Below are 12,627 nucleotides of genomic sequence, written 5' to 3'. Positions count from 1 at the left end.
ATTGTATAATTCAGTAATATATTTTAACGTTTCAACAATTACTTTAAAAATTGTGTTAGATCATCCTATTTTTATATTAAAAAATATTACAATTTCATGTTACTCACATCAAAAATAATAACACTAAATAAATTTTAATTAAGAATATAATACAATTTTTTTTTTGTTCTTCTCTATAAGACTTTTTAATAATTAGTGTAAATTTATTCTAAATAATTTAAAATAACTCTAGTTTAAAATAGATAATAACCAGTGCCGTTCGTTTAAATGTCTTAAATAATTTTTTTAAGAGATTAACAATACTTAATACTGAAATGATTGTGAAAACTTCTATTTTATTTTATTAAATATTTTTAATTTATATGGTTGAGCGATTATCAAATAAAACTACTATAGGTGGAAATTATTTAAAATTAATTTTTAGTATCGTAAAAGAATCTTATCTCTAAAGTTATCATAAAAAAATCTTTATTTTTCTTCAAACACTTCATTAAAAAAAAAATGGTGAGGATACAAAAGTCCTAAAAATTTTGAATACCTTTATTATTTCTCATCATATTTTTTCCAGTATCTCTTAATAACTAATAATATTTTCATAAAACGATAAAAAAATGAAAATCACAAGACGCTATAAACAGGCCTGTGTTTATAAAAAGTATTACCGGGAGAACTAATTAATTTGGTTGCCCTAAAGCCATTTATATTTATTCATAAATTTTCGTATTATGATGTTATTAACGAAGACGCCATTTATTTCAAAAATGTTAAGAGAGTGGTTACCTCGTAGCATTTTCTATTAGTCTAATTTAGTATGTTCTACGTTAATAAAACCAAAATACAATTGTATTTTTTTCTAGTCCCAAAACTTTTGTTTTTCAAAAGTTAATTAACAAATTATTATTTTTATTATAGAATGTTTAAATTTAAAGCAACAAATTTATAAAAAAAAAAAAATTATAAGAAATACTAAAAAAAAAAATATTTTTTCTTTTATAGGACTAATTGTCATAATTAATTTGATTATTAATATCGTTTTAAGTTTCTTGTAGCTTATAATTTAAAGTATAAGCTGATATAACTAATTCAATTATATTAGTCACTAATAAATTATTACATAATGTATTATTTATAATTTTTAATATTTAAACATTAAAAATAATGTCATAAACGTATACGTATTTGAATTAGATTTAATTGAACTAAATTCATTAATTTAATATTAAAAATATAAAGAAACTATAAAAAAATATAACCAAATTATATTTTAGAAACAAAAATTAAAAAAATAAATTATAATAATTTTTTGTCATTAATACAAAAATATTTGTAAAAAGTAGTTGAAATACAATAATATTTTGACAATATTATTAGCAATATACTATGGTGAAACCATAATTTTATGTATAATATTTTTTAGATTATTTAAAATCTGTTAATTTCTTTGATATTTTATTATATTTTCATATTTTTATTTATTACATATTTCTGAGTACGTTCTTCTACGTAAATTTTATTTGCGTATATTATGAAGTCAGAATGAAGTTTGTTATTTACTTATTTTATATTCTCATAGTAACTTACTATACAGAACAAATTTCCCAAAAGTTATACTAAAAGTCTATACTGAAAATATCGATTTGTTTTGCATCGGAATACAAATTTTGAGATGTTCCCGGATCTAACAATTTAATGTCTGTCTAGCGAGATTTACTTACTATTTTTACGGGCATAATTTTTAATTTTTATAAATGGACAAAGTTACTAAGTACCAATAATCTGAAGTATAAAATTCTCGAATTTTATAAATTTTTATCTCAGTATTGAATTATTAATAAATACACTTTCAACATTAGAGTAACTCTTCTATATTAGAATATTTACTATACTTGTTTTTTTTTTAAACTTCTTTAACTTTATTGAATTTAAAATTGACACTTATATTTCGTTACAAATAAAAATATATCTAAAGCTTTATACAAAAAAAAATTTTTTTTAATAATGTAGTTAATTAAAACAAAAATATAGTAAAAAAATAATAAGTTAATTTTCACGCATTATTAAAGAACATTTTATTATGAATATTTAAAGAAATTTAGGTTTAATTTAGAAAATCTTATTGCTATACATTATGTTACATTGAATAAATCTGATAAAGAGGAATCATAGATTTATACTGTTTTACAAATATGTAGTAGAAGAAAAGAATATTAAAAGTAAAAAAAAAAAGAAAAGGAAAAAATAATTATTGACTGATACGATCTGATTTATTTTCCATTTCTTCTTCGTATCTATCTTTGCCTCGATCACATATAACTTTTAGAAGTTTTCTTCTTGGACCAAGAGGTAAACCAAGAGTAATTAGATCTTGGTCGTTTAGCATGAATAATGCATCTATATCCACTTGCTGTTCAATAAATTTATTAACATATTCACTAACTCCAGCTAATGCCAGAAATGTATGTACTTTAGACCATTTTGCACAGCGTCCATTTAATGCAATGTTTTCTTCTAAAATATAAATAGAACAGTTAAATGACAAAATTTAATTAATTTATATACATTTTTCAGAAATATATCACATCTAGTGTCATACACAGAGTATGAGACTAGATATAGACATATATATTTATATATTTATGTACACTCTGTATATGAAATTGTATGTTATATACTTATAGTACACCCTGTATACGAGACATATGTTATATACTTATCGTACACCCTGTGTATGAGACAGATGTTATATACTTATAGTACACCCTGTATACGAGACAGATGTTATATACTTATAGTACACTTTGTATATAAGACAGATGTTATATTTTTCTATTGAGATACAAACAGATTTTGTTTATAACAATAATTCAAAATCAATTATAATTAATTAATTAAAAATTTTGAAGTTAATTTATCTTGAAAATATTTAAGGTACAAAGAATGAAGTTTATTCTTACTAAATAGCTAAATTTGATAAATTTGAAATTAATAAAAATGTACTGAAAACATTTTTTGAATTTAACATACCATAAACAAGTGATTGTGTCTCTATTAAAAATTACTCTAAAATTTACCACTAAGTACTATTACCGTCACTATTCTGAAATTCGTCCCATGACATGATATTGCTCGGCTGGTTTCGCTTCATTAGACTACCCGCACTTCCTATACTGCATTCTTCATCTTCGATTTTAGATACATCAGGAACTGGTATAGTAGTTATGCTGAAAAAATAAAGATTTTTAATCTGTAAAAACCGCAAACTATTTTATTTAGCACTATTAATCCAAGGTACCGTTGGAATAAAAATATCGATATATATAACGCAACGACCTTCATTTTTTCTTGTTATCTATAAAAATGCTTTGTAATTTTTTTTTTGTTTTTATAATTAGAATAACGGCACCAGTCACTGGCACATGTACTAGTTTTCAACATTCGTGTTTGATTCTTAATAAATGATATTTCAATATTTTAAATAGAATTTTATTTTTAAATTAACTTTAAGACTTAATAAATAAACTAAAGCTTTCGGAACTTAAAAAATACTCTTTGAAGTCAAACTTAAAATTTACCAAGGAATGATGTAATTGAATCCATAAATCTCGTTTTCTCGTTTCAGAATTTATAAAACATTAATTAATTTACTTTACTTTAATAAACGCTTATTATCTATTTTTGATATTATTTCATACTAGTTTTCTTGTATAGAAAAAGTTGATTGAAAATATCCTCGCTTCGCCATAAGACGTTTTTTTTTCATTCTAACAATTTTTATTTTTGATCACTTCTGATAGTATTCTAAACTTACACTATTTCAAATCATTTTTAAATCACTATCCTTCTCAAAAATTAATTTTAACCAAATTATTTTTTTTTATCAATACAAATTTAAATATCAGTGACTGTTCATTTTTATTATTGTTCTCTTAGATCTTCCTATATGATTAAATTATCAAAAATATTTACCTGAAAGTTAGTTATTTCACCTAATAAAATAAATAGAAACTAAATTTATAGCTCACTTTTTTCTAAAGGCAACACTGCCAAAACCTGGTCTATCAAAAATACTTCCTTGGTTGTGATGATAAATATTATTTAACTCGTTGTTCTGATTGCTAATCAAAAAATTTGGTTGAGAAATTGTTCTATGTAGCTCAAATATATCTGATATTCTACCTCTTTTTCCTGTGAAATCATGAAGTATTTTCATAGTTGTAAAGAGTATTTAAAAAAGTTAAAGTTACCAAATTGATACATAAATATGAAGTTACTTTGTATTAAACACAATGTATTGCAACTTTTTCAAATATTTAAAATAGTTAAAATTCAACAATTACGTAAAATTCAACACTTTTAAAAATAATTTCCTAATGATTTATTATGCATCAATTATTTTTTAAATAAATGTTGAGCTTATTAAAAATAAATATCATAAAAATTAATTTTTTTCTTTAAATAAATATTTGTAAAAATAAAAAAAATATTATATTGAATTAAAAAAAGATTAATTCTGTATAGTTACCTCCATTTTCATTTTCATATGAATTAACATAAATGATTTGAGAATCTCCATTGGATTTCATAGTTCGTATGCTAGTATTGTCTTCCGTCTAAATTTTTTTTATATAACATTATTAAATTCAAAGACTCATTATGAGTTTACAATTTTACAATTTATGTGTAATATTAAAAATACGTTAATATCACTTTTTGAAAATACGAAACTTAATATTATTTTGAAGAAGAAAATTATTTTGTATGTAATTATAGTGCTGGTTTTAAATTAAGAAGTATTAACTATCTACAAGGCTGAGTGGTAAATTATAATTCTAATATTATACTAATACATATTTTGTTTGTTTGATGTTTAATATTTTTTTAAGAATAAAAATAATACTCACATCTTTCAAAAAACGGGACGTTGACTTATTATTGGTTTTTATTCCGTTTCCTTCAGACAATCTCATTTTCCTATCCAATATTTTTTTCACTCCACCTGTACTAACCAGAGGCTTTTTTACGGTACCAGTTCCAACAATTTGAGTGAATGATTTACAAGATAAATCAGATGATGATTTACGTAAGCTAAAATTATTTACAATAATATTTATTAATTATAATTGTTAATCATGTAATCAATTAAATTTAACCTATATCAACATTTTTAGAAATATTAATTACGTTATTTATTTAAATTTAAGAATTTTAATTTTGAATATATTATTAATATCTTGCATCATAAGAAAGTAACTGTTCGTAAAAGTAAATCGTTGTGTTGAAATTGTACAATTTTTTGTTAAGTTTATTTAATTAAGCATTATATAGATCGACATTTTACTTCATGAAAACAAAATTAATTTTGATAATTAATTCTATCGATAATATTTGAATTACAACAATAGGTCTCTGATGACGTATTGATGATTAATAATAAATTATCACTATAACGTAAGCGTTGCTAAATTTTGAATTCTGCAAGTCGGACTCCATTAAAATTAAAATTATATTGTGTTAAAAGAAGTATCATTAAACACAATTAATAAAAACATAATTTTGTAATTTCATTTATACAACTATAAACTAATATTTTTAAATGACATATTGAGTATGAAAAATGTATTTAATTAAAATACTTACGATGCAGGTACAACTCTAACTGTAGGTATAGCGGTGTCAGAGTCAATTTTATTGCCGCCCAAATATTCCTTTTCCACTTTTTTAATTTGTTTCTTTTCTTTTTCTCTTTCTTTTTTCATTCTTTCTTCGTATTTTTTTTGATTCCTTTCAGCGTCTTTTTGGGCTTTTTCTTTTCTAGCGTCCACTTTCTTACTAAAATCATTCCTTTAATTAATAATTTTACTAAATCATGTTCATACAGTAATTTACTTGTTTTCAATTGTTTGTGCTGCGGCTGCTTTGTCTAAATATTGCAAAACTTGAGATTTGCCATGTATAGCTGCTAATTGCATTGCTGTTAGAAAATCCAAGTCCAATGCCCATAAGTTTACATCAAATCCAATCAGAAATGTAACGCATCCCAAATGACCTCGTGATGCAGCTAAGTGTAAAGCGTTTTGTCCCAAATGATAGTTACACTTTTCTGGATCTCCTCTTTAATGAAAAGTAAAGTTTTTAAAAGGTTTGTTTGTAATACACTTAATGCATTCGCGGAATAATAGCCAATAAAATCTAATAAAATTTCATCATAATATTTTAGTTTGATCAAAATACTTAAAATAGCTCTCAGATAACCATTAAAAATTAGGATTTTTATAGCAAATCAATATAGATCTTTAAAATTAAATTATTAAATGTTGTAAAAAATCGTATTTAATACGATTTTATAAAACTACATTTCAATGAATATAACTTATTTACATATGGCCCTTAATAAGAAGTAATAAAAGAATCAAACAATAATTAATAAATAACATTGGCGGCTCGTGGGTGCTGGTGGTGGGGATGCGACTTTAAATATAATACCGCTAGTTATAAGTATAAAAAATTGTCATATTAAATATAATAAAATAAAACACATATTATTATTTCAAAGGTCGCAGTAGAAAGTAGAAATGAAAATATTAATAATAGCGATTATACTATTATAGCAACCGATAACAACGGCGTACATGAAGTTAATTTTCAAAATAAATTATTCAATATAGTAATATACTAATATTTTACTCTATGGACGATGCTGCCATTCATCTAAAACCTGTACATAAGATTGCAACTTAACGAATCGGCGGCACCTCGTTTATAAAATAACATTTCAAAATATTGTTCTGAAGACGCTGTCGGTCGTCCAAACACTGCTCGTGTGTACATGCGCACTCACATATAATGAGGGAAACAACTTTAATGGTCTTACTGACAAATGTATTATAACTATTTTACTATTTAAAAATTTTTGCATTTTTAATAAAAATGTAGAATTAACAATAAACAATTGATTTTCTTCTTTTAATTCATTTTAGTAGGGGGTGCGATCGTCCCATCGTCCAAGCCACCAGCCGCCACTGATAAAAAACTCAATGATATTTATTCATGCACAATTAGAAATAACAGTACCCTCTTCCAACTAGTACTCTTAATGCTTCCAAGTGCCCCTTGAACGCAGCCCATAATGTTGGTGTCATTCCTTCGTCATCTTTTGCATTGCAATCTCTTTTTGTCGCCTCTTTTAATATATTAATAAAACCATCTTGAGCGGCCCTAAAAAATAAAAAAATAAATGGTTAGTATTGATAAATTATTTAGGTTTAAATTAAAAACTTCATATGTAAACTTTTTTGAAAAATTGACGTACAAATAGATACATAATTTATCATAATTATTATGGTAATTTACTTTCCTCTCAAATTTGTATAATTTATATTTTTATGATACTAAAACTTCTTTAGCCTCAAAAATCTCCCGAAATTTTAGATAATGTAATGGGCCCCTACAATATTGATATATTTGTCTAAATTTTTTTAGTTTTTATGTTCAGTCCTTATAATATAAACTGTTGTAATAAAAATTCAGTACCACAACAATATTAGAAATGAATTATCTTCTATTTTGGTGAAAGGACAAGGAATGGTGTACACGCGTTTTACAAGTTGAAATTGTTGCAAATATGTCCTTAATCTCGAAGCTATTAGAAAGCAATTTCGTAACATATGTCTTTTAATGTACCAACATCTGGTCTATAAATGGACAAAGTATTGTGTACTTTAAGATAGAAAGATTATCTTCAACGCGGAAGTATTGAGTTTATAAGTGTTTTTTTGCAACGATAAATCCGAATTAGATTTGTTAAACTTAATTCTCCTATCAATAAAATATAAATTCTTGGATGAAGCTCTAAAAGAATTTTATAAAGATATATATATATATATATATATATATATATATAGAAATATATTATGTTTTTACAATATTAAGTTGAGACTTATAAAAAAAAAAATAGATATTTCCTGATTTGAGTAATTCATTTGTACAAATTCTACAGTATACTACGAGTAATAACTATTTTATGGTAATGTACAGATACATTCATATGAATGAAACCATCGAGCCGGATAGGGCAATGTACTGTTTAGTTGGCGCAAATTGTATAACATTGACATGTCGAGCATAGTGTATGTAATAAGGACAAAGCTAAATATATTTATATTCAATAGTGATGTATTTAATTGAATTGTATACTATAAAATAATTTAGTAAAACTCTCTTTATGATGTTAAAATTCTAAGTGAGCATTTACATTCTAATTGAACCGATAGAATAATTGGAAGTTAAATCTCTTAAAAACAGTAAACATACCACATAAATATCCATCGGTATTATAAAAATTTTAACTATTAGAATAGTTAATTTTTTTAATATTTTAATTATATTACCCTTTGTCTAAAAACAGGAAATGTTTATTTATAAGCAAAAACCAAAAATATTTTAAAGTAAATTTAAATGTTGGCTAACTATAAAAATAAATTTGCTTGATATATACATAGTTTGTTGTTCAATTATCTATAAATAATATATATCTTAAGTGATACAAAGTCTCAAGGAAAAAAATGAAACAGATTTATTAAATTTAAATTCTAATTATTGAACAATATATTTACATTTATCACATTTAGTCACATTTATTAAATGCTTTAATAAAAAATTTTTAGAACATTGAAGATTACATAGCACGAATTAGTCTTTATTTTATATCACATATTAAATTATATACAAATGCAATTCAATTTTTTAATTTATTTATAAACCAAAGCTCATATAAGATTTAACAAACTAAAAAATATATTTGCATATTATTAAGTCTAAGAAAATGTATAAAGTATTCATTACTTAAATTTTATAATAACTGAAGGTTTGCTTCACAAAATAAGTAATACGGTTATTAATGAGCTTATTGAAAAAACTTATTTTTGTGATATATTTTTTTCCCAAAAAAAATGTACTTGTACATATAATATTATTACATTAAATTTCAAACATAATTAGAAGTTAATCAATAACGTCCTATTAAAAATGTATTATAATAATGATATATTTTTTAATAAAATAAAATAAAAAACTAAATATTTATTTATTTTTAAAGTCTATCAATACATTTAAATAATAAATTGTATAGCCCACCAATTTATTGTTTAGTTAAGTAATTGCAATACGTATATATATTTTGAAAAATGAATTAGAAATCTCAGACTCACCAAAAGAGCCACCTACATCGAAAAACAATAACTTTTTAAAGTATAAAGTATGAATGTATGAATGTCGTTTTGGTTTCACTAGTATTTAAATAAAGAATGACGACTAAAAGGAACATAATTAAGTAGCCTCCCACGTATTTATTAGGTGTTTTATTTAAAACTATGATGTAATCGAACCAAAAAATTTTTTTGAAATGCTTATCTGACGATTGTTATCAAATGTATTTCAATAAAAATTTTTAACTCATTCGAGTCCAAAATATGTAAAACGTTGAATATTATACTGATGCAATATACACTCATTGTTATGATTTATTCAATGAAAATGTGTGAACTATATTAAACGATTAATCATTTTTGTCTAATATCTTCTGCCCACTGACATCACGTTTGATCAGATAATAAACACTATTTCTATAATACAATGAAAGTGGTAACCTATAAATATTTTATATTAAATAAAAGAAACGCTCGAAATATGCTATTAGACGTTTTTAAGAAGAAATACAAAAGTTGTTAAACGTTATTTACTTAACAAATAGAATATTCTCATAGTTAAACGTTTTTACAATTGATTAAAAAAAATAACCGTCATGGAAATTACCAATAGGTTTAATAAGCATGATTATTAGTACTCACTTGTGAAATCTCGTACTCATGATGTTTTCACTATAACTGCTTCCAGATGATGGATCTCCCAATGTTCTGTAACATTAATAATACATCAAATGAGATCCTTTAAGTCAACATAATAAAAAGTGCTATTATTTTTTTATTTTTAAATTATAATTCAATTAGTTTCGGCCAATGTTATTATATGTATTTCTAGAGCTCACGTACACAGAAAGATAACTTCTGTTATTGACGCAAAAAATCGCTCATGTCCAAACTAATAAAAACGTGCAAAGCTATTTAAATATGCCATGAAATAGTTCTCAAGTAAGATGAATATGACGACGGCACTGTACGTGTCCCACGAGAAATGAAAGACACATGTCTTGATCAACATATCGGTTTTCTTTAGTAGACACTTGTATTTATATGAAGTGTTTTAATATTGGAAATGGATGAATACAAACTCAACAAATGTCTAGTTTATATTCATCCGTTTGTTCTATTTACCGTACTTCCTAAAAATTTTACATCAGCTGACATCTACGTATTTTACTATTTACAATTTTCTAACTGACCGTGAAAATAATATTAGCTACCTTGAACCAAATTGTATATCAATATTCCAAAATGTAACTCTTACTTATCTCTTATTGTTTTATTTGCCATTACTCGAATTATCAAGCAATAAGCCTGGAATTTTAATTTCTAAAACATATACAAAATGTATTTTTCAAATTAAATTTTCCTTTGAACGAGGAAATGAACGTATACCGTGTTCATTTCCTCGTTGTTTTTTCTCAATTTTCTTTTACAGGCTTATAACAAACGCAAATCACGTTTATTCTTGTACAAATTTTTTAAAAAAGCCATTATTTAGTTGCTTATTACAATACTTAAAGCTTTATTTGTACACCTTAAAATAATGAAATTTTTCTATGTTGATCGCTTTACCATTAAAAAACAAATATTACTGTTATACTCTCAATCTAACGTTTTTTGAACTTATCTTACTTCTACCCTGGCAAATATAAATTCATCTACCAAAAACTTTCTTATAATTTCAACACTAGTTATATCAAAGAAAATATTTGCCAATATGGTTAGCAAAGGTGAGTTTTTAAAATTCAAACTTTGTTTGTCTTACGAAATATACATTGATTAGAGTATTTATAAATAAGAACTCAGGAATTTTTTTTGATATGATTTTTTAAATAATTTAAGATTTTGTATATTTTTAAAATTTAATCGTGCTGAATATTAAAATTTAAAAACACTGTTAGGTAGACAACACTATTAAAAAGTTGTATAGTAAAGTTTAGCCAGTACATTATGAAATAATATTGTTACGTACAGTTTGTGCCAACCTGATTGTCTCAGGAACAGCGATTATCCGTGGCCTGCATGTAAAGCAAGTCTAAGAGCAGAACTCCTGTCGCCGGTTAACCATGAACAGTATCACTTACACACACGACTCGCGCTTCGTTCTCTAACTTTTATTAGTTACCTATATGAATACATGCAAACTACCACACGTGTATCGACACCCGTTGCTATGTGATGACTGTTTTCTACGTGGTGTTCACTGGAGTGTTACAAACGTCTGTTTCCCCCCTAATATTATTTAACCTGGAGTAACGCGACTATTGCAATCCCTCCTCGCGCAACGCGTGTCGCGCTGGCTAAACACGCCAGACGAACGCGCTTTTGTTTTTCGCCGTTCCAGTGTGACAAATGACTTTACGATTCTAAAAACGATATAGGCACGTTAAAAAAACCATCATAGACACCTGTCCACTAGACTGAGTGTAATTGAATAATGACCGATGTCAAATACCACAAACATTCAATCACACCAGGTGGTATAATTAAGTCATTTTTAAAGTATAATTTTCCTTACAGTATGTAATACATCCAATAATTTCGTAGTTCATATTGTGAACTATGAAATTGAAAATCAAAACATTTCTAAGAAACAAAAGAACATTGATTCAAATTCGATTGCCTTCGTAAAAATAGACATAAAAATTCTTGTAGATTATCATACTTGACATGTTTTTACTTGTACCATTGAGTTAATTAATCGCGACGAGAAAAGGTAAGAAGAGACATTTAACTGGTAGTAATTATAAAATACCGTACAATTAAATATTGCAATAATTGTCGAGGAACCATCACAAATGTTCATGATTTTTTCATTTATATCTTTAGTTCTATTTTTTCTATAATTAGTAACACGATGTCAGTATGAGGTTTGAATACTTAAAAGTTCAATAGAGTAGCTTTGTTGCAACCCTCCAAAAGATTTAAAAATAAATATTTAAGAATATTTTATGTCAGGATAATTTAGTATAACTTAACAAATTTGTTATCCTCGAAAATTTTGTTGTGTTCAATTAGTACTTTTATAATCAACAGGACCGTACAAACTAATTATTGCGGCCAGGGCAAAATTTTAAAATGCGCCTGTTTTGAATTATGATAATAAATTTGATTTTACGCCCTCCAAGGTATTGCGCCCGGGACGTAGGCACCACTGCCCCCCCTCTTGCTACGGCCCTGATAATCAAATAACACTTTTATACGTTTTTTACTCAAAAATGAATGTAATTATTTCGTTAGCCTATAAAATAATCAAACAACATTTTTTTTCATTATATTTTTATTTAATATAACCTTAAAACGCAATTTTTTCCAAATAACTATTTTCCATCTTTTTTTTTTTCATTAAGTGAATTTTTGTGAATTAAATATTTGTATAGATTGATATGCCGAGTATAGTACTTTAAAACTGAGGAAATTATGTTGT

The 12,627-nt window shown here is 25.0% G+C and overlaps 1 protein-coding gene across 4 annotated transcripts; it reads right to left on the bottom strand.

Annotated features, from left to right (window-relative positions):
- Positions 1-2,031: 2,031 nt before the first annotated feature.
- On the bottom strand, positions 2,032-11,399 carry LOC126904470 (ankyrin repeat and SAM domain-containing protein 4B). Of its 4 annotated transcripts, none has more exons than XM_050683515.1 (10): positions 11,173-11,399; positions 9,846-9,911; positions 7,072-7,215; positions 5,887-6,111; positions 5,638-5,841; positions 4,902-5,085; positions 4,523-4,610; positions 4,023-4,185; positions 3,088-3,221; positions 2,032-2,508 (listed from the first exon to the last, which is right to left on the bottom strand). In XM_050683515.1, the coding sequence occupies exons 2-10, from the start codon at positions 9,863-9,865 to the stop codon at positions 2,243-2,245; spliced, it is 1,428 nt and encodes a 475-aa protein (XP_050539472.1). In that variant the 5' UTR covers positions 9,866-9,911; positions 11,173-11,399; the 3' UTR covers positions 2,032-2,242. The 4 variants fall into 4 exon arrangements, with proteins under 4 accessions (XP_050539472.1, XP_050539474.1, XP_050539476.1 ...); XM_050683517.1 differs by having other exon boundaries at positions 11,186-11,399; XM_050683519.1 differs by having other exon boundaries at positions 5,638-5,829; positions 11,173-11,398.
- Between the last annotated feature and the right edge of the window lie 1,228 nt (positions 11,400-12,627).

Source organism: Daktulosphaira vitifoliae, unplaced genomic scaffold (genome assembly GCF_025091365.1).
Source record: "Daktulosphaira vitifoliae isolate Bord-2020 unplaced genomic scaffold, ASM2509136v1 Scaffold_4, whole genome shotgun sequence".
NCBI lineage: Eukaryota > Metazoa > Arthropoda > Insecta > Hemiptera > Phylloxeridae > Daktulosphaira > Daktulosphaira vitifoliae.
This window is presented reverse-complemented; position numbering and strand designations above follow the sequence as displayed.